The sequence below is a fragment of the Humulus lupulus genome, chromosome 6 (assembly GCF_963169125.1).
Source record: "Humulus lupulus chromosome 6, drHumLupu1.1, whole genome shotgun sequence".
Taxonomy (NCBI): Eukaryota; Viridiplantae; Streptophyta; class Magnoliopsida; order Rosales; family Cannabaceae; genus Humulus; species Humulus lupulus.
The window spans coordinates 9,094,021-9,121,838 of record NC_084798.1 but is presented as its reverse complement, the minus strand read 5'-3'; the positions used below and the strand labels follow the sequence as shown (position 1 = coordinate 9,121,838).

General features: G+C 38.4%; 2 protein-coding genes and 1 pseudogene across 2 annotated transcripts; 2 read left to right on the top strand and 1 right to left on the bottom strand.

Annotated features, from left to right (window-relative positions):
* Positions 1 to 460: 460 nt before the first annotated feature.
* On the top strand, positions 461 to 20,925 carry LOC133784660 (receptor-like protein EIX1). Its single transcript, XM_062223949.1, has 3 exons — positions 461 to 792; positions 17,881 to 20,683; positions 20,779 to 20,925. Exons 1-2 carry the CDS (start codon positions 461 to 463, stop codon positions 20,678 to 20,680), a joined length of 3,132 nt encoding a protein of 1,043 aa, XP_062079933.1. The 3' UTR covers positions 20,681 to 20,683; positions 20,779 to 20,925.
* A 235-nt stretch (positions 20,926 to 21,160) lies between these two features.
* On the bottom strand, positions 21,161 to 24,659 carry LOC133784659 (constitutive photomorphogenesis protein 10-like). Its single transcript, XM_062223948.1, has 6 exons — positions 24,410 to 24,659; positions 23,797 to 23,852; positions 23,213 to 23,237; positions 22,159 to 22,232; positions 21,734 to 21,881; positions 21,161 to 21,433 (listed from the first exon to the last, which is right to left on the bottom strand). Exons 1-6 carry the CDS (start codon positions 24,657 to 24,659, stop codon positions 21,333 to 21,335), a joined length of 654 nt encoding a protein of 217 aa, XP_062079932.1. The 3' UTR covers positions 21,161 to 21,332.
* LOC133781610 (pentatricopeptide repeat-containing protein At5g11310, mitochondrial-like) lies at positions 24,472 to 27,220 on the top strand (annotated as a pseudogene).
* The last annotated feature ends 598 nt before the right edge of the window (positions 27,221 to 27,818 follow it).

Here is a 27,818-nt window from a genome sequence, read left to right as displayed (position 1 = left end):
GGGAATGAGGCTAATGAAGAAGCCTCAAGTTTAGACTCGAGTGAAGAAGGTAAAGTCATCCTTACCTCGAGAATGTGGTCCCCCACCTTATTAAAGCATAAACCCGATAGGTTAGTTTCATGTCCATATGATAGATACCACTTCTACATATGGACTTGGGTAGACGATCGAGTGTATAGGTTTGATAGTTGGCTCGGGAAGTATGACACCATGTACAGTTCAAACAAGGTGTGGAATGGGATAGCTGTCCAATATGGGACCAATGATTATAGGGACCTTTCGAGGTTGACGCCCACCTATAGGGAAGGTACTCCCCCCGCCTCTTCTGAAGATGGGGGAATTTCATGGTCCCCGAGCTCTAGTTCGGGGGAGAGTTCCAGTTAGGTTTCTTCTATCACTGCTTATATATTATTCCCTTTTTTTTTTATGATTCACATTGTGGTGTGACTGTGCAGGCAAAATGGACTCCGACCTCGACAACATCATCGAGAGTGGTGGCGCCAAAAGGAGCAAGCATCCCAGGGCGGGGTCGCGAAAGATGGACCAGCCTGCCAAAGTCCCCAAGAGGACCGAGAAGACACCTCCTCCCCCGACTCCGCCTGTTACCAGTTCCGTCACGGTGCCGTCTTCGCAGGTCGGTGCCTCCACCGTGGCACCGACTTCACAGATTGATGCCTCTATCATGACCGGGCCCCAACTTCCTGTAGTGGTTCGGCCGACACTCAGTCCACCTCCTAGAAAGCCTTCTGCTTCTCGAACTCAGAAGTTGTCAGTTTCTACCCACATGAACGCGTATGTGATTGAGAATGCCGCTGGGTCCCATGGGTCTACGCTGGTCTCGGATGTTATGTCCCGAATCGGCCAGAGCTTTAGCAGTCTCGAAGCTCCTCAATGGCAATACTTGAACAATGCCCGAGACTGCACTACCCTCTATGAGAAGAGTATCGAGCTCGCTGCCGCGGTAAGTTTTCTTCTACTTCTTAGTTATAATAACACAGACCTGGCGCTAATGACGATTTCTTCTTTTGTCAGTCTCTTGCCTTTACTGCCCAGCTCAACTATAAGTTGAACAATGAGATCCATTCGAGCAAGTCTTATGCTCAGGAGGCGAAGGATCTCCACCTCAAAGCAAGTGATGACCTGAAGGCAGCAAATGCAAAGCTTGATGTAGGAGCTAAGGAGCTTGAGGCCAAGGCATCCGAGCTTGGGAAGCTGAAAGCTAGGCTCGAGGAGCTTGAGAAGGAGAATTCCAAGCTCGCAGAACTTGAGAAGGAGAACGCTCGGCTCCAGGAGGACAACAAAAAGCTCGAAGAGGAAAAGGCCGCCACCTTTGATATTATTGAGGGTGAAAAGGCTCGTCTCCTTGCTGAGTATAAAGAGAAGAAGGACCAGGCGGTTGATTCGGCCATGTACAGAATGTAGGCCAACAACGAAGACCTGGATACCAGCTTCTTAGGCCCTCTCGAGGCGAAGCTCCTAGATAAGTGGAATGCTCGGCTTGAGGCGGAAGAGGCTGCTCGGGAGGCCGCCTCTGAGGGAGCTCAAAAGGATATTCATGCTATTCGTCCTGAGGGGTCCAATGTTGCTGATGCTGAGAAGGCCAAGGAGGGTGCTTCTTCTTCAATCTGATTTCGGGGGAAATCCTATCTTGGGGCTGTGTCCCCTTATTTTTTGTAATCACTTTAATTTATGCCCGTAGGGCTGATACAATTTCTTTTTATATTAATACATATGTTTTACATTTCTTATCTCGAAATATTTTGCACATTTTATATTAATGAATCGTTTATGTTTATTTATTCATACAAACATAGTTTGGATTTAGGCTCGAAACTCGACGCATTCATGCATCGTTTGCTCGAATTATCCGCTTCCGATCTCGTTATTTATCAAGGTCGGACATTACTTTAACCATGAACTCGAAAGTACTTGTATGGTGTGTAATATATAAATGGTCTAGTTATATCCTATTGCTTAGTTACTTTTCCTCGTCCTCAGTTATTTCTCCGAAGTTATGAGTTCGAAACTATTTTCCCATAAGATATTCCAGCCTCGATCTTGACTTATCTTGAAGTAGGTTTAAATTCCAACTCATCGATTAGTTTTAGCTGGTTTGTTCCAAACCTATTAAGGTCGTATCTGGTTTGTAATCCATACACTTATATGTTTTTGACAATTTGGTTGCGTCCAAACTATCTAAGCTTGCACATTTGGTTGTTTCCAAACACTTGTATGTTTTTGACAATTTGGTTGCGTCCAAACTATCTAAGCTCGCGCATTTGGTTGTTTCCAAACACTTGTATGTATTACGTGTATGTTATTTTATTTTTTAAGCTGATGGTATATGTACCAATGATGCCCCCTTAATATCCTATGAGTGTGACCATAGGTTATTAAATTAAGAGAGATTGCAAAAATAAAAAGATAACATATTGAACGAAATAGATCCTTATTCAATAGAATTCGAAAATAGACAAATTAGTAAAGATAATCAATCATGGTTACAAGCAACACACTTCCTATACTACTGATAGTAAGGTCTAAGGTGTTCGTCATTCCATGCTCGCAGTACCAGGCTCCCGTCCAATCTCGCAAGTTTGTACACATCGGATCGGATGACTGACTCTATCTGGTATGGTCCTTCCCAATTCGGTCCGAGTACACCAGCTGCTGGATCTCGTGTCGCCAAGAATACGCGTCTTAACACCAGATCTCCCACACCGAATTTTCGATCTCGAACCCTCTTGTTGAAATACCTGGTAGCTTGCTGCTGGTAGGCAGCGTTCCTTAGCTGAGCCTCGTTTCTTTTTTCTTCAATCAAGTCTAAGGTTTCTTCGAGATGAGTGTGGTTCGAGTCTTGGTCGTAAATTTGTGTTCAAACTGTTGGAATTTTGACCTCAATAGGCAACATAGCCTCACATTCGTATGTTAGAGAGAATGGGGTATGTCCCGTTGAAGTTCGAGCAGTGGTCCTATAACCCCATAGGACTTGGGGCAATTCTTCGGCCCAACGTCCCTTTGCTTCCTCCAACTTTTTCTTTAATGAACTCTTGAGAGTTTTGTTTACAGCCTCGACCTGGCCATTCGCCTGAGGATGAGCCACTGACGAAAAACTCTTTATTATTCCATTCTTTTCACAAAAGTTGGTAAACAAGTCGCTATCGAACTGGGTCCTGTTGTCGGACACAATCTTTCTCGGCGCCCCATATCAGCATAGAATTTTCTTTACTACGAAGTCAAGGACTTTTTTGGAAGTTATGGTTGCCAACGGTTCAGCTTCCGTCCACTTTGTGAAGTAATCCACCGCGACCATAGCATATTTTACACTACCTTTGCAAGTTGGGAGAGAGCCAATGAGGTCGATTCCCCATACCGCGAATGGCCATGGGGATGTCAACATGGTCAGCTCAGTTGGTGGAGCTCAAGGAATCGTGGCGAATCTCTGGCATTTGTCGCATTTCTTTACATATTCGAAAGAATCTGACTTAATGGTGGGCCAAAAATATCCTTGGCGTATGATTTTTTTGGATAGGCTATGCCCCCCAGTATGGTCTCCACAGAACCCTTCGTGAATTTCTTCGATGATCCTCTTGGCTTCGGGTGGAGTTACGCACCGTAGTAATGGCATGGAATACCCCCTTCTGTACAGCTTTCAGTCCATCATGGTATATCGGGGAAGCTGATACATTAACTTTCAAGCTTGGTTCCGGTCTTTTGGAAGGACGTCGGTCTCGAGATATTCCACTATCGGGGTCATCCATGTTGGCTCGGACTCAATCATACATACATATTCCTCCTCCGGCTCGTTAATGCTAGGTACCGAGAGGTGTTCTATGGGGACAACATTCAGTTCATCATTCTCAGCGGAGGTAGCGAGCCGAGCTAAAGCATCTGCATTTGAGTTCCGTTCTCGGGGAACCTGTTCGATTGTATAAAATTCGAAACACTCCAATGTGGATTTTGCCTTCTCCAAATAAGCCGCCATTCTCGTGCCACAAGCCTGGTATTCTCCTAGGATTTGGTTAACAACGAGCTGGGAATCGTTGTGGCAATGTATTGCTTTAGCTTTTAGCTCCTTGGCTATACGAAGCCTTACCAGGAAAGCCTCGTATTCAGCTTCATTATTCGACGCCTTGAAGTTAAATCTCAAGGCAGAATGAAATCTGCTCCCTGCGGGGGTAATCAAAATGATTCCTGCCCCCGATCCATTTTCATTGGATGAGCCATCGACGTATAGTTTCCACAGCTCGTGGGTCGGGGTTATGACTTCGTCGTTGGGCATACCAGTACATTCCACTATAAATTCTGCCAACGCCTGCGCCTTAATGGTCGTCCTCGGGTGGTAGGTGATCTCGAACTGCCCGAGCTCAATCGCCCATTTAAGAAGTCAACCTGAAGCCTCTGGTTTGGACAAGACTTGTCGAAGTGGTTGATCAGTCAACACAATGAATTAGACTAAGCGCTAGCTTCTCCATCAGGGTGTAATGCCCCGAATTCTCTGTTGTGTTTAACGGTGTGAACAGTAGGCCGGGAGGACCATACTTGCTTAATTATGTTATTAATTGATAAAATGCATGTATATGCTGATTATATTATGATATGATGTGAAATGCATGCATGTGAGTCCATATTTCTTATTACAGGGGTGTGATGGTAATTTGGCTCGTTGAGGGTAAATTGATTATTTGTACGCATGTTGGTGATATATCTTGAGACCACATTATGATGTGGGTTTGTTTGAGCCATTTGGCATGAGACGATCAAGGAATGTTAATTATCGGTTTGGTCATAACAGGCTTAAGCTCGAGGCTCGGGGTGAGTCTCGGGGTGTTTTAATGATTAGAGTGTTACCGGGCATTAAAGGGTAACGGGATGTGAAATATTAGTGTTTGAGGATATTGAGATTAGCGGGAATTGGGAAGCGTTAATTATGATTAACAGTATAGGTGTAAAGTGCCAAAATTACCCTTGAGTTGGTTTTAGAAGCCTTAAAATGACCTAGGGGCATTTAGGTCATTTGGCTAGGATATATGTGAGGTTTAGATGGCTGTAGAAACAGAATAGAACAGAGCAAAAACAGAGACGTTTCCTTCTCCTTCCCGTACGTTCTTATCCCTCACTTTCTTCTTTGGAGTTTTGAGCTCAAAGGGTGGAATTAAGCTAGGAGATCAAGGGGCTAAGGTTGTAGACTTAGTTCAGCCATTGAAGAGGGTTTGGTTCTGAATTTGAGGTGAGTTTTATCCATTATTTTATGGTTGTACTCTGTTTTCGTTTTAAGATTTCAGCTCTAGATTTTGGTGTGGAAAGTTGGAATCAAGTGGAGTTTTGTGATGTTTAGGTTGGGTTATGATGGGGGGGAGTTATGGGTGATGTTTGGAGGTTTAAATGGGTGTTTGGAAGAGGTTTTGAGTTGATTTGAAGGGCTGGTTCTAGGGATGAACGCATGAGGATGCTTGCTGGTGCGTGTTGAATTCTGGGTTATTTAGCATAATGAGTCGCGGCCTGAGATGGCTTCAGAGGTGGAAACGCCTCTGTCAGGAGGGTGAGCCGCGGCCCATCAAGGCAAATTTGGCCAGAATAGTGTTTTAAGCATGGGGATTCAAACCTTAGGCCTCGGGGTTGAACCTACTACCCGGTTGAGTAGTGTTTGATGTCCTGAAGGTTAGGTTTTGGTTTAGGAACCTTTTATTGTTCAATTTATTGATGGAATCCCATAATTGGTTATGACCAGGTAACCGCTAAAGGACCAAAAGGTTGATCGTTCTCGGGGTTGTTCTTGTATTCATTCTAGCTCGAACCAGAGGTAAGAAAACTGCACCCCAAGTATGACATGCATGGATAATCGTGAGGCATGTTGGTTGTGTAATATGGACATGGATTGAATATAGAATGTTGGGAATATGTTGCTCACTTGTGCATGGTACTGACTTATTAGCCAGGTTTGGCAAAGGTGCTAGTATCAACTGTGAAGCTGTGACTTATTAGTCAGGTTCGGCAGTGGTACTGGGCACTGGTCATGTTGCACTGACTCGTTAGTCAGAATTGGCAAAGATGTTAGTATCAGCTGTGAAGCTGTGACTTATTAGTCAAGTTCGGCAGTGATACTGGACACTGGTCACATAGTGCTGATTTATTAGTCAGAACGACCTTAGCGTGGATCACGCAAGCCAACGGAGATTAGATCTAATCGACCATCAGTATTGAATGACTTTCGGCATTGAATGACTCAAAGAGCATTAATGCCAGACCGACCGTGAGGGTCGATGATTGAGATAAGCACTTGGAGGCTAGTGGCTTACCTAGCAGCCACTCTCCCTCTTGAACCATGTGTTGTTCACTCTTCGGTTTGAAAGTTTTATGTTCAGTGTGATTATAATGATAATCATTTGATAACGTTTATGAAAAGTATTATGTTTTCTTGCTGGGCTTTGGCTCATGGGTGCTACGTGGTGCAGGTAAAGGGAAAGAAAATCTCACCTAGCCTTGAGTGGAGAGCTGATGTGGTGATGTGTACATATGCGGCCGCTTGACCACCACGGCCAAGGAGTTCTCAGAGGAACTAGGGGGTTTACCCTAATTTTTGCCGCTTAGGTCGGCGGGATTGTAAATTTAAAACTGTAATGACCATTTTGAACTGAGAACCACTTGTAAATGTTTTGTTTAGCTCTGCAGAGCAGTTTTTAATGAAAATCTCCATTTCCTTTTTATTGGTTTCATGCCTTAACCTATTAATTACACTTAGAGCACGTTTTTGACCAAAGGACTCGGGTAGCGAGTCAAATTTCCGGTCCACCGTTCACCGTAAATGTTCTGGGGTAGCCAGGGCATTGCACAGGGGGTATCTCGACTCTGCCCCCAGTAATCTTTTACTGATGTAGTAAACGAGTTTTTGTACCTTATCTTCTTCTCGAACGAGTACTGCGCTTATTGCGTGTTCGGTGGTGGAAAGGTATAGGTACAGTATTTCTCCCGTTTCAGGTTTTGATAAGACAGGGGGCTCTGCGAGGTGCTTTTTAAGTTCCTGGAATGCCAGCTCGCACTCCTCTGTCCATTCAAATTTCTTTCCATCTCTCAAAAGGTTAAAAAACGGGAGACAACGGTCCGTAGATTTCAAAACAAACCTACTTAGGGCCGCCATCCTGCCGGTCAAACTTTGGACATCCTTGTGTCTTCGAGGTGAGGGCATGTCAATCAGGGCCTTGATCTTGTCGAGGTTAGCTTCTATTCCACGAGTGTTTACGATAAAGCCCAAGAATTTTCCTGAGGATACCCCGAAAGTGCATTTCTGAGGATTCAGTTTCATGCTATACTTTCGGAGCATGCCAAAGCACTCTTCAAGGTCATCAACATGGTTATCGTTAAGTTGAGATTTGACAAGCATGTCGTCAACATAAACCTCCATGTTGTTGCCTATCTGATCTGTAAACATCATGTTCACGAGCCGTTGGTATGTGGCCCCAGCATTTTTGAGCCCGAATGGCATGACATTGTAACAGTATAGCCCCTTATCCGTTATGAAGCTCATATGTTCTTGGTCGGGGGCATGCATGGGAATCTGGTTATATCCTGTAATGACCCACTAATCTAGACTCTTGGACCATTATCGAACTATGCATACAAATTCTTACTAAAACATACATTTGCGAAAATACCATAATTTATTATAAACTTGTAGAAACAAAGGTTACTTCCATAAAAATAAGTAGGATATGGGTACCCATTGTTTTTAAAACAAAAATAACTTAAAGTAAAAAGAGTTACATAGAAAATGCGGAAAATACATTTAAAACCATAAAAAACATAAACAAGACTACATCCTCGAATCGAATAACGCTCGGCCCCTTGACTCCATTCACCATCGATACACATCCTCTAAGCGTCACGAATCTTACCGCCTCTAAAGCTTATTTTCCTGCACATAAAACAGAAAGGAATGAGCCTAATGCCCAGCAAGGAAAATCTAACACATAGTCATAAACATAAACCTCATAATAAACGTAAAGACATATCATAACACTTAATACATACACTTATTATAATGACCATTATTACTTGGGGTCCCATAGACTAAACAAGCTTATGCCCATGAGATTAGTGGGGTCCTACTAGCTAAGTAGGCATATGCCCATAATCTTTTTGGGGTCTTGTTAGTCAAATAGGGCATAAGCCCAAGTCTACAAACATACATATTCATAACACATTTAATAACATAAAACATAAGATATCATAAGCATATAACATATTGATTCTAGCCTATTTTCCTTACCAAAGTTACCAGGATGTGTGGATTGAGTTGGGACTTTTTGGAACACCCCTAAAACCATAAGAAAGAGTGAGTCTAAAGAAGAAAGGAGATGAAATGAAAGGGATGGAAAGACTAAACCATTTGAGAAACATGCTTACCGAAACTTATGTGCTCAAGAACTTAGATTCCCTAACCAAAATGAAGATTAAGGTTAGAGATTGAGTAGAAGACTATGAGAAAGAAAATAACATAATACAGAAATGAACTAGAGTTTTGGTTACCTCAAAGACTTGAAAGACCAATCTACTCCTTAACCGAAATACTATAGAACCTCACTTCCCAAAGTGTTTGATAAGCTTATGATGTTTAAGCTTATGATTTTCCCAAACCAGGTGTTTACACTCTTACACTCACTTAACACTAGCAGCTTCTGAACTTAGAGCAAAAGGTGAAAAATGGCTGGGTACTAGGTCCTATTTATAGAGTTTGGGAATGAAAGTATCTTGATTTTACTTGAATAAAAATAATGGCTTTTTAGGTGAAAATCATTTGAATAATCGTTCAGCAGAGGCTGAAGACTCGTTCAAAAGATGCTGGACTTATGGAGGAGTTTGAATGGCTGAAAGGAAAAGAATTCAAAAGTGTTTGAATTTATGCTGGAGGAGGCGATATATCGCCCCCTGTAGGCGATATATCGCCTGGGCTAGTATGCCCGAGGCGACCGTGCATCGTCTCGTGTTTTCCGTATCTACGTGCTGCGATATATCGCCCCCTATAGCTGCGATATATCGGCACACGCTGAATAATTAAACACGAAATTACACATTTTTAGCTAAGTTTGAATGGAGTAAACAGCCTTGACTAAGCCCTCAACGTATTCAAAGCTGCTGACTGACCCTATAACATTCAAAATTTACTCCTTATTAAATGTAATCCTCAAAAATACTTAATCCTTAATCACCATTCATAACATGTGCTTAAAATCCTATTGGTTGATGTCTAAACCTTATAATATAATAAATATAATCCTTAATATCAGTCACATTAATCAAACCTTAGGTTATACTTAATATTCTTAAACTATAGATTAAACTTAGAAAATCTATAAGTACTACTATGAGTGTCCAAATAATTCCCAGTCTGAACCAAAAATCCACAGTAACAAAGATAATACTAAACATACTATAATACTACTGAACAATTAGCTAAGTAAAGTTCTTGGACTCTACATATCCAGAATAGGTATCCATGAAGGACATCAGGCCATGCCCCGCTGTGGCATCCACGAGCTGGTCAATCCTTGGTAACGGAAAATAGTCTTTCGGGCAAGCTTTGTTGAGGTCTGAATAGTCAATACAGGTCTGCCACGTCCCATTGGGTTTTGGGACTAACACCGGATTGGCTACCCAGTCAGGGTAGAAGGCATCCCTAATGAATCGGTTTGCCTTCAACCTGTCAACCTCCTCCTTTAATGCCTTCTTTCTATCTTCGTCCAGTTGTCTTCGCTTTTGTTGCTTCGGAGGGAAGCTTTTGTCTATATTCAACGCATGGCTAGCTATATTCGGACTTATTCCCACCATGTCCGAGTGTGACCACGCGAAGACATCCTGGTTCTTCCTCAAAAAGAAAATTAGTTGCTATTTTATCTCATCTTGGAGGTATTTTCCAACCTTCACTTTTTTTGACGGGTTGGTTTCCTCGAGCGGAATTTCTTCGAGCTCTTCTAAGGGTTCGAGGTCAGCTTTCTCCTCAACCCTTGGATCGATTTCTTCATCGATCTCTAAGACCGTCCCGTCTTTATTTTGAACAATGACGAGTGCTTGTGCGCTCGTCTGTTTCTTTCCTCTCAAGGAGATGATGTAGCACTTCCTCCCAGCTAATTGATCTCCCTTTAATGTCCCGACGCCGCTAGGGGTCGGGAACTTAAGGGCCAGATGCCTTACTGATGAGACTGCCCCCAGCCCGACCAGGGCAGGTCTCCCGAGCAGAACATTGTAGGCTGAAGGTAGATCCACTACCACGAATTCCATCATCTTAGTTGTCGAGACTGGATAGTCTCCTAAGGTTACGGGGAGCTCGATGAAGCCCATGCAGGCGGTTCCTTCTCCTGAAAAGTTGTATAAAGTAGTTGCACATGCTTTCAGGTCACGAAGGGAGAGTCCCATCTTCTCGAGGGTTGCTTTATAGAGGATGTTAACTGAGCTCCCATTGTCTATAAGAATTCGATGGACCCTCTTATTTGCCAGCTGGAGAGTGATGACCAACGGATCATGGTGAGGAAACTGAACATGGGACGCGTCTTCCTCAGTAAAGTAATTGGTTGGGATTTAATCCTCTGACTTTTTGGAGCTCTAGGTTCGGGTTCGTAGGGAGACCTGTCCCCGGTCTTCAGCTCGTTAACATATCTCTTTTGGGCATTTATGCCCGTTCCTGCGGGATGAGGCCCTCCCGAGATGGTTATCACATCCTCTCCATCAATCGGCGGGGGCCTATCCTCTTCCCGAGTTCGGGAATTATTGTTTGGTACGGGCTGCGATGCGGCAACTCTCTGGTTCGCGGACGCATGATTAGTACTCTGGTTCTTGACATATTGTCTAAAGTAATCTCTCGAGATCGATCCTTCGATCTCGTCTTTCAGCTGTCGACATTCATCAGTAGTATGCCCGGTGTCTCTGTGAAATCGGCAATACTTGCTTGCATCCCTCTTGGACTTTTGATTTCTCATCGGGTCCGGACGCCTAAAGGGGACCTGGTTTTCATTAGCCAGGTATATGTTCTCCCGAGACTCGTTGAGCTCGGTGTACACTCTATACACGGAGAAATATCTCTCCCCCTTATTTTTCTTCCCTCCTTCGGCCTCGGGGTTACTTCCTTCGTTCTTTTTTCTCTTGGAAGGGTTTTCCACAGCAGGCTTTGAAGCTACTGGGTCCGCCGAGGTTGAGGCAGAGTTTACGTTTATCGTTGTAGTTTCGGGCTGGGAAGTCACATTAAGTGTCGACCTCGCTTCCTCTACATTGACCAACCTCTGCGCTCGTCTATTAAACTCGGTCAGGGACCTCACCAGTTTTCTTTGCATATCATCCCAGAGGGCCCTTCCTGGCATTACTCTATCCTGGACAGCCATTAAGTGTCCACTGTCATCCACGTTCCGAGCGGGCGACTTCCAAGTTAAACCTTGTAAGATAACTTTTTAATGTTTCGTCTGGTTGTTGCCGAACATTAGTTAGGGTTGACTCCTCAGATCGAACCCCCATCATGGATTTGAACTGCTTTTTGAAGTCCTTAGACAGCTGCTCCCAAGAGGTTATTGAATGTCTTTTATATTTTTCGAACCAACTTTTAGCTGGTCCTGTCAATGACGCTGGAAATAACATGCATCTGAGCTCGTAACCCACGTTACTGGCTCTCATTATGGTGTTGAACGTACTCAGATGACTATATGGGTCGGTCTTTCCCTCGAACGTCGGGACGTGAGGGATCTGAAACCCTTGTGGAAATGGAGTGTTGGAAATATGGGGAGCAAACGGTTCAAGCTCCTCATCAGAATCTTCATATCGATCATGCTCTTGCTCGTTTTTCAAAAGCCTGAATGCCTTTTCCAGCTGATCTATTCTCTCTTGGACTGGGTCCGCGAGAGGAAAAGTTTGGAATCGGTTGTCGTCGATCACAATTCCAAGCTCGTGTCTCCGTAAAGGATCTTTACGTCTATTCAAGCGATCCCTCAGGTCCGGATTTATCGGGTCAATATTACCCCGACTCTGATTCAGGTGTTTTCGCAAGTCGGGGCGATTTCTGCGGCTTCCATTATCCTTACGACCTCAGCCATGCTTGCTGACCGACCTGGTGTCTCCAGAATCGTTGCTGGTAAAACTCGTCGCATAGTTATTTCGAGATGGATTTCTTCCATGCCGCCTCGTCTCCGCCGTGCGAGACCAGGATGTTTGACTTTTTTCTGATGGGGCGCCTCTCCATTCCTGGAAAGTCTCCCCGTTTCCTTGTTTCTCTCTCGCACGCCTTTCTCCCTGATCTCGAATTGGTTGAGCATTCCTGCGAGGGGGCAAAGAATATCTTATTGGTGATGGCGGGAACCGTATGGGCAACGGTGGCTGCCACCCATTTCGCGGCCTAGATGGTCCGGAGTTTGCCCGAGATGGGTTGGTTGCGTGTGGTGCATGCCCAGGGGCTCGGTTGTTCTCAGTTCCCCCAAGTGCTTCCACAGGTGGATTGACCGGGGCCCGAGCCCGAGTACTCCTCTGGGGCCTAGGTGGAGCGAATGGATCTGCGGGTGCCGGAGGTTGAGCTGGCCTCCTTGTGGTATCATCTTTCCGTGGACGCCCACGGGGTCTACGGGGAGGAACATGTACGTCCCTTAGAGGAGGGGCTTGGTTTTCACGCGGAGGCGGGGGCTGAGCCACCTGCGCCTCCGCGGCTATCCTTGCCAACTCCTCATTCCGTTTGTTGGCCTCCGCCAACTGCTGCTTCAGTTGCCGGTTCTTGAGTTCCACTATAGGAACATATCGCTCAGGATTGTAGTACATATCCTCATCTCTTGGTGGAGGAGGTGGTCCCCTAGAATCGGAGGATCCACTCCTTTCTTCGACATCTGGGTTTTCCATCGGCTGTTTCCCAGGACGTCTTGGATAATTCTCTTCAGGTGTATTCTGATTATTAGTGGCCATGAATTTTTCAGGAATGAATGCTTAAGGCTCTCAATGAAAGCACCAAACTATTGACGCCATTTTTTGTCAACAGTGAAAGAAGAGCATGTAAACAATAATCAGTAATGACCAATAAAAATATGATAATACAAACATGATTTTTTACGTGGTTCAGCAGTTAAATCTGCCTAGTCCACGAGTCTTTCTTATTAAGACTTAAGAATATCTCTGAAAATCCTTCAAGGATGAATTTTCCAGAGTTTTCCTCAAGATCACAAAAATTCAGTCATTTACAATGGTACATGACTTCTCTATTTATAGAGAAGATTGCAGAATACTATCCCACATATTTCGGGTAGTTACTCTATATTTGCAAATAGATTAAATGGCATTAAATGCCTGCAATCCGATGTAAAAGGAAACGTCCCCTGAAGACCAGGGGGCGTATAACTAATCAAATAATATCCCCTGATTGTAGGAGATTTTCAGTAATAAATGTAGACCGCGTCTTGCTACTGATGACTCATTAGGATATTCAAAGTTATTATCCTATATCACCAAGACCATATTCTCCCAGGTTTCTTACTGACTTTCGAGCTATGACATTTCCCGAGGCCACATGGCTTCGAGCTCGTACGCGCATCAGGCTCGGACCTCTTGATCCGAGGTCATCCCAGAGAGCAGATGCACCTCGGGGCCTATCCTTCGAACTCATGAGGATTTCGAGGCTACCATCTTCGAAGTCGTCTCTACTTTGTAGGCTCGTTGTTTAGATTTCGAACATATTCCGGACTTTACGAGTTCACTCATTATGAATCCAGCTTTCGAGGTCACAATCCTTATGGCTCGAAATCTGGGTATAACAGCGTGCAACAACATGTTTGAACCTAGTTTTCGGTACTGTTAACTATTCGGAATTTTCTGAAAATTTGCAGGATGCTCTAAATAGCTACAATATACACGGTCATAAAAAAAAAATCGCGCCGAAAACTGTTCACGGGTTGTAAACACTGAGAGCCCTACCGATAGGACTTAAAGTGAAGCCCCTATAAGAGAATTCCTATATATTTATATATTAAGACAAAAGTCTCTAACTTATATTTTAGGTCGGACTTATATTCAACAAACAAAACTATAAATTATTTATTCTAAAAAATGATACAGTTTCTATATTAATTTCCCTGCATTAAATTTTTAGCTCTTAAGTTACAATTTATTTAAATAAATTCTTCATTTCTATTGTACATATTTTAAATTCATTCTTAACAATTGTTTTCCTTTTTCAATTTTTTTCATACATTATTATATACTCAAATTCATTGCAAATCATGATTTAAGTCTTTCACTTAATATTGATTGTTGATCTAAAATAAATCAAAAAAATTATTTATAACAAAAGATTATTTTTCGAGCGTAAAATGTGATGATTTATTTTATGTCATTCAGTAAAAATGTTAATAACTACTTAAGGTATATATTCCCCACACTAACATAATTTGAAAAATATAATTTCAATTATTATAAAGATTGTGCACGATGCACGGTTAAATTACCTAGTTAAAAATAATACAAAGGAAATGTTAATGGAGAAGGGATGTCGCCCAATAAAGTCATAAGTGGTTGATGTAGTAATCTGGATATTTCGTATCCGGAAAGAAGCAAAACACAACTAAAAATTAGACTATTAAAATTAAAGATACAAAATAGAAAATATAGAATTGAAAAGATGAATTTTGTGAAATGTAAAAAAGAGTAAAAAAATAATAAAATGATATATAAAAAAAGATTGATCGGATAAAGAGCTTGATAAGGTAGAGATGATCTATTGTAAATCCTATTCCAACGTTGATATTAATTCAAATCGCAATTCTAATTCTACACCATCAATTACAATTGAAAGATATATATGTTAAAAGTATAAATTAATTGATCTAGATTAAATTAAATCTAACTTCTAATTTCATTACATATTATATATATATATATAAATAAAAGAGTGAAAAATCTATGTTACATAAAAAAAAAAGCGTGATTGAACTTATGTAAAAACTGTTAAATAATTTTAGAAAAAAAAATAGAAGATGAGAGACAAAATAATTAATGAGATATGAAGATGAAGCACTAAAAAGAATCAATATCACTATTAAGAATAAGAAGTATAATAATTATATTCTAACCTCACTAATATTTCTAAAATTGTTCACTCATTTTTATTACCAAAAACAAGTAAATGCATCAGCATGTGGGCCCATCTACTTCTTTGTTGTACACGTAAAGATGAAGTGTTTCAATGGACTTGAACTTGGAGCTTGTTCTTTCATTTGAAGGGCTAATGGGCCTTATGAAGTCAGGATCACCTCACGACTATTATTGCTCAATTGGATTGAGCCATGAGTCAATTATTAGATCAACCCGTATCGAATTTGTTTATTTTTCATACATTATTATTTTATGATTATGCACCAGATCATTTATTTATATATGTTTAATAAGTTTACTTTGTGTTTTAGGGCTTCCAAGATACTTGGGTGAAAAATAATAAATTTGGAATGTTTTACAAGTAATGATTAAGCTTGAAATTACAAGTCTGATACTTCACACTTGATTTTGATAATTTTCTAATGCTCTTTTGAAAATATTTCAATAAATACAAGTTTTAGATCTTTTTCTTAGCTGTCCATAACTTTTTGAATCGTCCAATATCAAGCTATATTGAGGAAGTTTGGGTTAAAATATCGTCAGTGGCTGCAGCTGAAGAAATACGAAAAAATGAAGAAAAATGCACGCGTGCTAAAAATGGTAATTGGCTGCGGCCTGAGAGTCAAAGAGTAGTGGCAGCAGTCACCATAAACTCCTAGTCGCAGCCAGAGCGCGTATTTTGCCCAGAACAGTCCCGTGCCTGCAGCTTGCGATATAATTTTTCTTAAATTTTGATTTTTAAATGTCATTTTTAATGGGCTATAAAATGGATTAGGGTTAACTTTTAATATAAGTTTGGATTGCGAATTTTAGAAGCTAGAGCAGCAGAGGAGGAGAAAAGACATCAGCATCTACCATCTAGGTTTTCTTTTTCTCAAAAACTCATTTATTTTCATTGAATATTTATTTTGTGAATATGAATGTGATTATGGAGTTTTCTTTGTAGTTGAGGGTTATTTCAAAACCCTAAAAATGAAATCTTGAATGCAATTTTACACTCTAATCAAGCAGAAAAAAGTACAAAATAAGATTATATATAAAAGAGAAGAAACAAAAGTAGAAACCACCAAATAAAAATAGTAATTCTATAAATAAATAAAGGAAAATTTTAAACTTTGCCTCAGTAGTTTTTCTTCAATTACACAACGGGACCTGTGTTTTGTTAAATAACAATTAATCAAACCATGTGTATTGTTAAATAGCAATTAATCAAATCATGTATTGTGCAAAACAGATCAAAATAAGACTATGAGCCCAATTATGATAAAAAAAGTTTATCAATATGACCAAAATTGAATTAAAAATTGATATAAATTAAAGAATAATAAAATAATTATATTTTAAATAATAAAAAGTTGATGTGGAAATAATTAATAAAAAAATAAGTTAATTAATGAAATGGAAGCACATTTTTTCAACTCCAAATATATATAAAATAAAATCATAAATCTTGTTGTGATGAGTGCCTCAAGCAGATTAGTGCTTATGGGGATTCAGATGTGCTCCTAAAAGATTTATACATTAGCCAATCAAAAATAGCATTAAATAAAATTTATATTACGGTAATATTTATTTTGTATAGTTTAGCATTAAATAAAATTTTAGCATTAACATAATAGTTTATGTCGTTGGTTGAGAAGATCAAATTTTATTTTTTTGGCCAGGACAATAAACCAAAAAATTTATTCTTTATTTTTACACTAATGTTTTTTTTTAATTTAATTTTTTTGTATATAATAAACATAAATGATATTTGCGGCATAAATACTTAATGTTTTACTTTGTTATAGTTAAATACTTATTTTTTTTTATTTTTACAGCAAAATTAATCAATGTTTAATATATGTTAAAGATAAATACTTAATATGTTTTCTTTGCAGTAAAAATACATAAAGTTGCTAAAACATTACTTTTTTCAATACATGCTCTGTTGGAGTTGTTAAGTGTTTTCTCACCAGATATGAATCACTTTGTAATTTATATATTTTTGTTCTCAAAATATGTATTTTTATTAATTTAAAATGTCTTTGTAATTCATTTTTATGGTTTAAAATATTAAAAAATATATAAAATTAACCAATTACAAAGTGATAAATATCTGCTTAGTCAACATGCTTAACAGTTCCAACACAGGAGGTACTGACAAAAGTAATATTTTAGCAAGTTTATGTATTTTTTCCGCAAAGAAAAAAAAATAGGTATTTATCTTTAAGATATATTGAACATTAAGTATTTTTACCATAAAAATAAAAATTAAGTATTTAACTATAACAAGTGTAAAATATAAGATATTTTTGCCGCAAATACCCTAACCTGCTTTGTTTATTTATTTTAAGAATTTATAACATTATATATATATATATATTAAATGTGTTGTTGGTCCTACTCCACTAACAGAAGACTTAATTGGGTAAATAATCATTAATTACCCTTCTACAGATGTATCGCATATTATCATGTATAAAATAAATCTGCAACATCTCAAAAAATCAAATTAGCCACAAACACGCATTCAAACAATAATAATTATTATTAGTTATAAACAACAACAACAACAAAAAAGAATGTACCTAATTAAAGTTTTTTCAAAAAAGAAAAATGTAGTCAACTTTGGGGTGTGTTATTATTTGTTTTCAAATATCATTAGCCAATAAAAAAATAGCACTAAATAAAATATTGACTTTCGAAGTCTTCCCAATTAAAGAAAAATGTGATATTATTTTCGTTGAGTTGTGTTTTTTCGTTTCCTATATATTTGGTGATATATGGTGTAACTAGATTTGCATTAACCCAATATAATTATCTCACTTTAAATTACTTTGTTCTAAATATGATCAAAGTTGTTGTGCTTGTGTTGGCGCTAGTCACAAGTCATGTGTGGAGTAGTGCTACTATTGGAGATTCTGATCAAGTCCATTATTGCATAGAGAAGGAGAGACAAGCTCTTCTCAGCTTGAAGCAACGCTTTGTTGATAATGACAACACTCTATCCTCGTGGACAAGCTCTAGTCGAGATTGTTGCACCTGGAGTGGTATCAGGTGTGATAACTTAACTCATCATGTTATAAGTCTTGATCTTTCTTTTAACGGATTGGGTGGTGAAATTGGTCATTCCTTGGTTGATTTGCAACATTTGAGATACTTGTATCTTAGTGCCAATGAATTTACTAAAATTCCTGAGTTTATTGGTTCTTTAACTAGACTCATATCTCTCTCCTTTGAATACAATCCTATTATGTCCATTCCTCCCCAGCTCGGGAACCTCACCATGTTGCAATTTCTCAATCTAGAAGGTACTGAATTTTCTTATATTAGTACTAATCTTGAATGGCTTTCTCATCTCTCTTCTCTGAGATTCTTAACATTGAGAGACATCAATGTAACTAAATCTACAGATTGGCTTCATTCAATTGAAATAGCACCATCTCTAACAAGTTTAGAATTATCTGACTGTCTATTTCCACCAACAGATGATCATATCTTCACCTACAAAAATTCTTCAAATTCTCTCACCAATCTTGATATTTCATACAGTATCATACCTCCTAAAACAATTCCTTGGTTGCTAAATATGAGTATCAATCTAGTTAATCTCACCTTATTGGAAAATGAAATAAAAGGCCCTCTTCCAAATTCTTTCGAAAACATGAGATCTCTCGCACGCATGGATTTGTCTGGGAATGGATTCGAAGATGAACTACCAAAATCATTGGGGAATCTTTGTAATCTTCAGGAATTAGTATTGAGCTACAACAAATTCAATTCAACACTTTGTGATGTTATAGGAAGACTTATTGGTTGTGCTAATAATTTAGAAATTTTGGATTTGAATCCAAACCAATTTGAAGGACCACTGCCCAATATTTCAACGTTTAGTTCATACCTTAGACAGTTGGATGCCTCTAATAATAAGCTTAATGGTACTCTGCCTAAAGGAATTGGAAAGCTCCAACAACTCAAGTATTTAGATCTCTCCTCAAACTCTTTCACTGGGCTTGTGACTGAAGTCCACTTTCAAAATCTTTCCAAATTGAAAATTCTTGATTTATCCGATAAATCCTTAACATTGAGGATCAATTCCACTTGGATCCCACCATTTCAACTAGTTGTTCTATCATTGAGGTCTTGCAAGTCAGGTCCACAATTTCCTACTTGGCTCAAAACCCAAATAGATATCTCAAAACTTGATCTTTCAAACTCTGAAATTCATGATGAAATCCCCAATTGGTTTTTCAGTCAAACTCTGACATTGCATTTTCTAAATCTATCTTCAAATCAATTTCGTGGTACTATTCCACCATATCTATCTAATTTCACAGCATTGTTTCTTTCTAATAATAGATTCATTAATGTAAAGACTTTTCTTTGCTACCCAATACAAGGATTAATACAACTTCTTGACATTTCCAATAATATGCTGAATGGAAGCCTCCCTGATTGTCAGTGGAACATGAAGGATTTGATTTTTCTGAAACTAGATAGCAATAATTTGTCTGGAGTAATTCCAAGATCAATTGGTTCGTTATCTAAAATTCAGCATTTGCTTTTGGGACATAATAATTTTTCTGGAAATCTTCCTTCATCTTTAAAAAAGTGTACACAACTTAAAGTTCTTGATGTCGAATCCAATAATCTAGAAGGAAATATACCATCTTGGATTGGGGAAAGACTCACAAATCTGATTTTTCTTCGAATAAGATCAAATAATTTCTATAGAATTATACCATTAAATTTATGCCATCTTCAATTTGTTCGAATATTTGACATTTCCATAAATGCTATATCTGGATATATTCCTTTATGCATAAAAAATTTCACCTCTATGGTAGCCAAGGCCAAGGAGAACAAGTTTAATGATCCGAAAGACATTGGCACAATGACTGCCGTTGTACGGTCTGATGTTATTATATCGATCATGTGGAAAGGTATTCTTCGTGAGTATAGCAGCACTCTTGGATTATTAAGAGTGATTGATCTCTCATGTAATAATTTGATTGGAAAAATTCCTGAAGAGTTAACAAATCTTGTTCAATTGGTTCAACTTAACCTTTCAAGGAATGATTTGAATGGTACTATCCCTATGGAGATCGGGAACTTGAATAAGTTAGACTCTCTAGATTTATCCCACAACAAGCTTTGTGGTGTAATTCCAACAAGCTTGGCAAGCATGTCTTCTTTGTCGTTCTTGGATTTGTCAAGTAACAAATTATCAGGAAGAATCCCCACCAGCACTCAACTACAAAGTTTTGATGCTTCGATGTACATTGACAATGATGGATTGTGTGGACCTCCATTGACCAAATCATGCGTTGGAGATGAGTCACCAAATGGTTCTCAAGATCACTTGGGTGGTACTGAAGGTTTTTTTAACGATGGTGAAGAATGGTTTGACATGTCATGGTTTCATATGGGAATTGGAGTTGGATTTGGAATTGGATTTGCTGGAGTTTGTGGTAATTTATTAGTCAATGCTTCTTGGAGACGTAACTATTTCCATTACATGGGCACCATAGGAGATTGGCTTTACGTGACGATCTCTGTCAAGACAAATTTATTGAAGAGGAGGTTCCTTAATTAGAAGGTAATAAAGTATTAGCTTAATTCAGTTTTTCATATTTCTTCTATGGCTTAGATTAATTTTGTTTCATTGTTCTGTTTATGTCTATCACATGCCAGAAGGTGTAGCTTTGAAGCTTCAAGAGTTTGCAATTGGAAGTATCAAGATGTTTATCCATTAGATTATGGCTCCAAATAAAATCATCATCTTTATTTAGTATTTGTATCTTTGAATGTATTACATAAAAGGACTCTCTGCGTGATTTACTTGTGAATTTATTAGTGTTTTAATTATTGTTGCTTATAAAGTTAGATTATATATAATTTCCTAAACTGAAATATGTTCAATATTTATTAGTTGCATTGCAATAGGTGAGAAATTTCTCTCTTTGTACATGATTATTGAAAAAATAATTTATCATAAAACGAAAGAGTTGATAACAAAATACGATCACTAATCGTGATTAGTACCAAAAAGAAAAAATTAAAGTAAAAGATATACTACAAGAAGTGCTTTTCCCTTGTGATTGCTATTGCTTAAAGAACACAGTAAAGCTTCGGTTATAAGCTGGAAATGTGACACTTACACTGTAAAGTTCATATCCTCAAATTGTATATATACAAAATTGTTGAATGCATGCTACACACAAAGAGCTCTAGCTCTTGTGTCAGATTCACTTTGCAAATCGCAATGTCCATTGCGCAGCGATTTGATCGTGCTTAGCTCTGTCTGCCAAGTATAGCTGTGCAATGCCGGGAACGAGAGGTTTATTACCTATAAGAAAGTGAATGTTCTTGAAATTGTTATAGGAAATTCTCGCTTTCAAGTAGCATAAGATTTTTGGGATATGCCAAACTATGTAAGAACCTCTCTAGAACAAGTTTAAGTTCAGAGTTTTGTAGCAAAAGCACATGTAGATAATTGTAATCTAAACTAAAGCCCAATGAAATAATAGTATTATCACAATCCTCAACATGTTGGCCCCCTTCCACAACCAAAAGAGAAAGAGAAAGAGAACAAAAAGAATACAGACACAGATTAATGGATTAATATTGTTTAGTCCAGAACACTTACAAGGGTCAGCATGGGTGAAAAGTTTTTTAATTTCAAGCAACACCTTTGTAATTGTTAGAGCTGGAATCCAACCATCATTCAAGATCTCCAATCTAAGGTTACCCGAAGAATCAACATTGAAGTGGTAGATTCGGGTTTTAAACACAACCTGAAAAACTTCATTGATTAATACTAACGAAAACCAAATTAAGTTACACAACTTCACTAGCCTGCATTGTCTAACTACAGAAGAATATAGACATATTGTATGTTTAACACAAAAAGGGATCTCTGAAGAAAGCACTTCCATTCAAAAACTGAACAGTTAAACACCAAATAACCAATTTGCTTTCAATGCTGAAAAAGAGGACAGTTGGATAAAAAAAAACACTACTAAGAGATGTTTTATCTTTAAAAGTTGGAAGTAACCAACAATAGGGAACTACCTTTGGAGGTTTAAATGGATAATCACTGGGAAATGTTATGTCGAGGAAATATATACCGCCTTCATATGGTGTCCCTACAAACATAAACACACTGTGTAAATACTGCTAATCATCCCAGCTAAGCAGAAATAACATTGCTTTTAAGCTAAAATATTCTTGCAAGCTGTGGACATAAGAAACAGAAAGAACAAAACAAAACAAAATATCAATGAATCATCTCCAAAAGAATTGTCACGCGTTTAGTATTCATTACAAAGTTGGGTGTAAATTATAACATATGAAAATGAAATTTAATCTTCCCAACAAATTCCCATGCCAGATGTGAAAAACTGGAAGTAAAATTTCAATCCATAAATATTGTAAGCAACAAAAGCATAAACCAAAACAAATGTGCCACGGTTACAATGCAATAGCCTCGATTCTTCTAACTTTTCTCTTGTCTAAAGAGACATAGACAAACTACATACCTATGATAAAAAATCTCAGACAAGAAACAACATTCTATTACTAATAGTCAGAAGTGATTTTCTGTTATTGAGGATTGATCCCAGCTACTCCCTAAGAAAATGATTTACGAAAAAAAAAACAATTCAACAATATGCTTCAACCAAACAAAATTGAAAGCACTGACTCTTTCAAGTGGCAAAAGTAAGGCCTAGTAAGCTGAACTGATAATATTGTTCTGAGTCTAAGTTGAAAATAATGATCATTCTTGGCTGAGCTGGCTCTACAAACAATGTTGCCAAACATATGGTAAAAAGAAAAGCTTTTCGTTATTTTCATTCCTTAAAATTCAAAGCCTATGGTATATGTTCATTTTTCCTTTTCCTTTTCCTATTCCAGTTCATCTTTCTATATTATTGTAACACTTCGAACAAAAAGCTTTAACGAAAAACATGTGTGTGATACATGATACAAAGGCACCAATTTTTCTTTAAACTGAAGACAATACCAATTTCTTTACTAAGAATCTCAATCAATCCAAAATGTGAGATCAAATCATAAACTTAGAAAAATAATCAAAACCAAAATTAAGTAAAATAGAATGTGAAACCTTGGGGGCCAAAATTAACCAAAATCTTTTTGAAAAATCTAGGAAAGATTTGAGAATCTATTTGGTTTGCTTTGGTTTACAAAAAATTGTATATATATATATAAACCCTTCTAACGGCTAGGAAAATAATAAAGGAATTTTGTTTTTTTATTTTTGAATTTTGATGAGAGAAGACTGAAATTCCTCTATTTATAAAAGGAAAGTTTAGATAATGAAAGTAAATGACAAAAAGAATTAGCAATTTGTAGTTAAGAAAAATGCAAGGCTTTGCAAACATACAGAGAGAGATGTTATTTTTGTTTCAAACGACAACAAATCTTTAAAGGAACAATTTGAATATATGAATTACAATATACATTATTCTTGAATATTATTCGACATAGAAGTTAGAACAAATTAGACAGCAGTAGCAGCACAATGTGAAACAGATTCAATTTTGAGAAAAATGAAAACAACAGGTCAATTCGTTCTTTCTAATTATCAAAAATGGCCTTTAAATATTTAAACTTGAACTTCTGAATTATTTTCTCAGTTTTATTCAACTGTGGCAGGTTCTTTTCTTTAACAAACAGAAAACTACTAACAAAATCTTCAAGCGTAGAATTTGGCCGCTGCATTGCGTCAATCTCCAAAAGTTTTGCTGCAAATGCTCTCCAAAAGTTTGTAATCAAGTATGCATATCTTGCCAAGCATGTTGATAGAGAACAAGAACATCTTAAGTAAAGAATTCAGGGGACTCAAATGGGAAAAGAGTTGCTAATAATCTGAATTGCCATTCCTTGGGATAGCAATCTCTGTGGAATAAAGTAAACTGATATTAACCAAAATGAACAAAGAAAAGAAAAGACTCCAAAATCTCACCTTCACCTACTCCAGAATCAAGCTCGTCTTCATTAACATTCCAATGCTTAGTTAACTTGGAAGTTTTACATTATCTTCCAGCTGCAGTAATTGCATCACTTAGTTTCCAATAATCAATCATTACAGCAAGCAATCAATCTCATCACAATATTCATAGCAATCGTTGGTTGGAGTTCTATCAGTGAACTCTCCACAGTAGATTAGATCAAAGACAGAACAAACTCAGTTCAACCATTTATTCACGCATTATCTGACCAAAACAGCATAATATCCTTATCCCAAATTGCTTCATTTTTTTTTTGAGGAAGGTAAATTTCTCAGCATTCAAAAGAATACCAACGAAAGAAATGCCAATTATGAATTCAAACACATTACAATCGATGCTGTTCTTTCTCACCGGGAGCTTCAAAGCACACCCCATGCCTACTCGAAAGCTCTTGTGATTCGAAAAGTCCAGACTTTTGAGGGACACAAAGGGAATGGGGTTGAGGGTTTCTTCCGAGACAGGATTTCGGGGGAGAAAGCTTTGATCTTGAGACTCAGAATGGGTTGGAGAAGTCATGGATGGATCGGTTAGATTTCTCATTGCGGGCACAGCCCGACCCGACCGCGTATATATATAAATATATATTTTTAATGATACTAAAAAGTGAATACTGAATAAGACCGGTCTCTCCTCTTCTCTGCCTCCAGTTCCACCGTCTCTTGCTTTCTCTCTCGACGGCGCAGGACAGCTCTCACCTCGACCCACAAACACGGTAAAATAACCTAAATTATTGGGAAATAACTGTTATTGGGAAATTTATTACGTTTCTGTTTTTGATTTCTTGAAGATTAATACACTCACTCCACTGGGAAGCTTTTTAATTTTGAAAAACAGAGAAAACAATTTGCTTGATTGTTAATTTGTGAAATTTATATATTTGAAGTGATGTTATAGTGTAGTATAGTTTGTTTTGTTTATTTGTATGTAAACATTCACATTATGCTACGTTGAAATTATTTTTGCCAGAGTAAAATTAAACACTTGTTTGATGATGATGATGATATGATGATGATATTGGAACTAGATTCACATTATTGAATCTAGTTCTAGACTTTGGCTTCTTCTCTGTTGCTTTGCTTGTATGTTTGCTGCCTTTGTGGCTTTTAATGGCATGTTCTGGTATTCTCCTTTTTTTAGGAGGCATTTTCCTTCAAATGAACAAATGTGGCTAGATGCATGTGGATGGTTCTTGCTCTTTTTCTGTGCTGTATTTTTTCAATTTATTTATAACAAATATACACTTTGCTCTTTTCAAAGTGATTTATGTGATTTGCACTGTTTATATTCGGCAGGTGTAATTCATGTTCATGGTTCTCAAACGTTGCCGTGCTATCCCACTAACCTCTCTTCTCTTTGGACCAAATCCTAATTCCAAACCTTTTCAATTTCACTACTTGCAGTTCTTCTCCTCCGATCAGTCATGGCTGTCCATACCTGGTAAGCCCCTGATCAAGTGGCCTCACGACATCCTCACTCCGCCAGCCACACAACTAGCCCCGGTTCCTGACTTAGGCACTAAAGTTTCTTAGAATGAGTTCCTCACGGTTTCTGAGCTCCTCACCAACCCTGACATTTCCTCTGGTCCTTCCCTCCATGATGCCTTGGACAAGACAGGAATCAAGCTCGATTCAAGTTTGTTACAAACTGTGGTTGACCACTTTGATTCTTCCCCCAAGTTATTGTACTCGCTCTTTCTTTGGGCAGAGAAGCAAACCACATTTCAATCATCTACTGCGCTCTTTAACTCCATGGTCAATGTGCTTGCGAAATCTAGGGAGTTTGACTCAGCGTGGTCTTTGATTCAGGATCAAATTGACAAAGAGGATGAACCCGTTTTGGTTTCTGTGGATACGTTTGTGATCATGATCAGACGATATGGTCGTGCAGGTATGCCCGAATCTGCAGTTCGAACTTTTGAATTTGCGAGTACTTTGACTACAGTTGTTAGTTTGGGTTCAGAAATGAGTTTGTTTGAGATTTTGTTGGATTCTCTTTGCAAGGAAGGGCATGTTAGAGATGCTTCAGCTTATTTTGATAGGAAAAAGAAGTCAGACTCAAATTGGATTCCGTCGATCCGAGTTTACAACATTTTGTTGAATGGTTGGTTTCGAATGAGGAAGCTCAAACACGCAGAGCGACTCTGGATGGAGATGAAAAAGGAGAATGTGAAGCCTACTGTTGTGACATATGGTACTCTTGTGGAAGGTTACTGTCGGATGCGTTGGTCTGAAAGGGCAATTGAACTAGTTAGTGAGATGAAAACAGAAGGAATTAAGCCGAATGCTATTGTGTATAACCCAATAATTGACGCGCTGGGGGAAGCCGGGATGTTTAAGGAGGCATTGGGCATGATGGAGCGCTTTTTGGTTCTGGAATCAGGACCCGCTATCTCAACATACAATTCTCTGGTGAAGGGTTTTTGCAAGGCAGGAAATCTTGTTGGGGCAAGTAAGATTCTCAAGATGATGATAGGTCGGGGATTCGTCCCAACACCAACAACTTATAACTATTTCTTTAAGTACTTTTCAAAGTTGGGAAAAATTGAGGAAGCAATGAACTTGTATACTAAGATGATTGAATCTGGATATTCTCCTGATCGACTCACATACCATCTGTTGTTAAAGATGTTGTGTGAGGATGGGAAACTTAAGTTGGCAGTTCAAGTTATTGAAGAAATGAGATCCAGGGGATGTGATATGGACTTAGCTACAAGCACACTATTAATCCATCTTTTTTGTGATATGCGAAAATTCGAAGAGGCGAGTTTGGAATTTGGAAATATGATCAGAAGAGGCATTGTTCCTCAGTATCTTACTTTCCAAAGACTAAATGATGAACTAAAGAAACAAGGAATGACCGAGATGGCATGGAAAGTATGTGGCCTGATGTCTTCTGTTCCCCACTCTATGAAGTTGCCAGATACTTATAAAAGAGATGGAGACGCATCTCGTGCGCGGAGATCCTCCATTCTTCGAAAAGCTGAAGCAATGTCGGCTATATTGAAAACTTGCAAGGATCCAAGAGAATTAGTTAAATATCGAGGTTCGTCTAAAAATGTTGTTGCAACAACGAACCCGTTGACATAGAATATTAAGAAGAAAGTATAGCAACTCGCTCTCTTCTCTACCGCCTTGAGGAGACGAAAAGGGAAAGAGTGCAAGAGTAGCTGGACAAGTTTGAGAATCATTTCTTTGTATAATAATAATCAAGGATGAAGCTCTCTCCTCGGGGTAACTGGTCCTTGTTCTTAGCACTTTTTTTTTTTGTTTATTTATTCCATGTTTTTAACCTTATAATGTAGTGTTGCAGTTGCTCTCCATTTTCCTTAAACTCCAACTACACTTCTAAAAACAGGGTAAACTAAAGGCCCTTTGATTGCAGCATATTCATCTCCTTTTTCTGGTAAACTTCATTTAATCATTGTTGTCAAACCCTTTGGCTCCATTCACTATATCTTCAAGGACCCTTTGGAAATACTTGGCCTCCTCAGTGCTTAGCCCAGCCTTGACCAAGTCCTCTACTCCAACCTCACACATGCTTCTCTTCTCTCTCTCAGATAAGTTTACTTACTGTGGTGATTAAGAAGCACAGGTTCTGTGCATTCCATTGTTGAGTCATAAACTCTTCAATTAGTCAATCATTTCGATAGTATCAATAATGTCCCTTGTTTTTTAGCTAACTTAAAGTTTGGCTTATCAT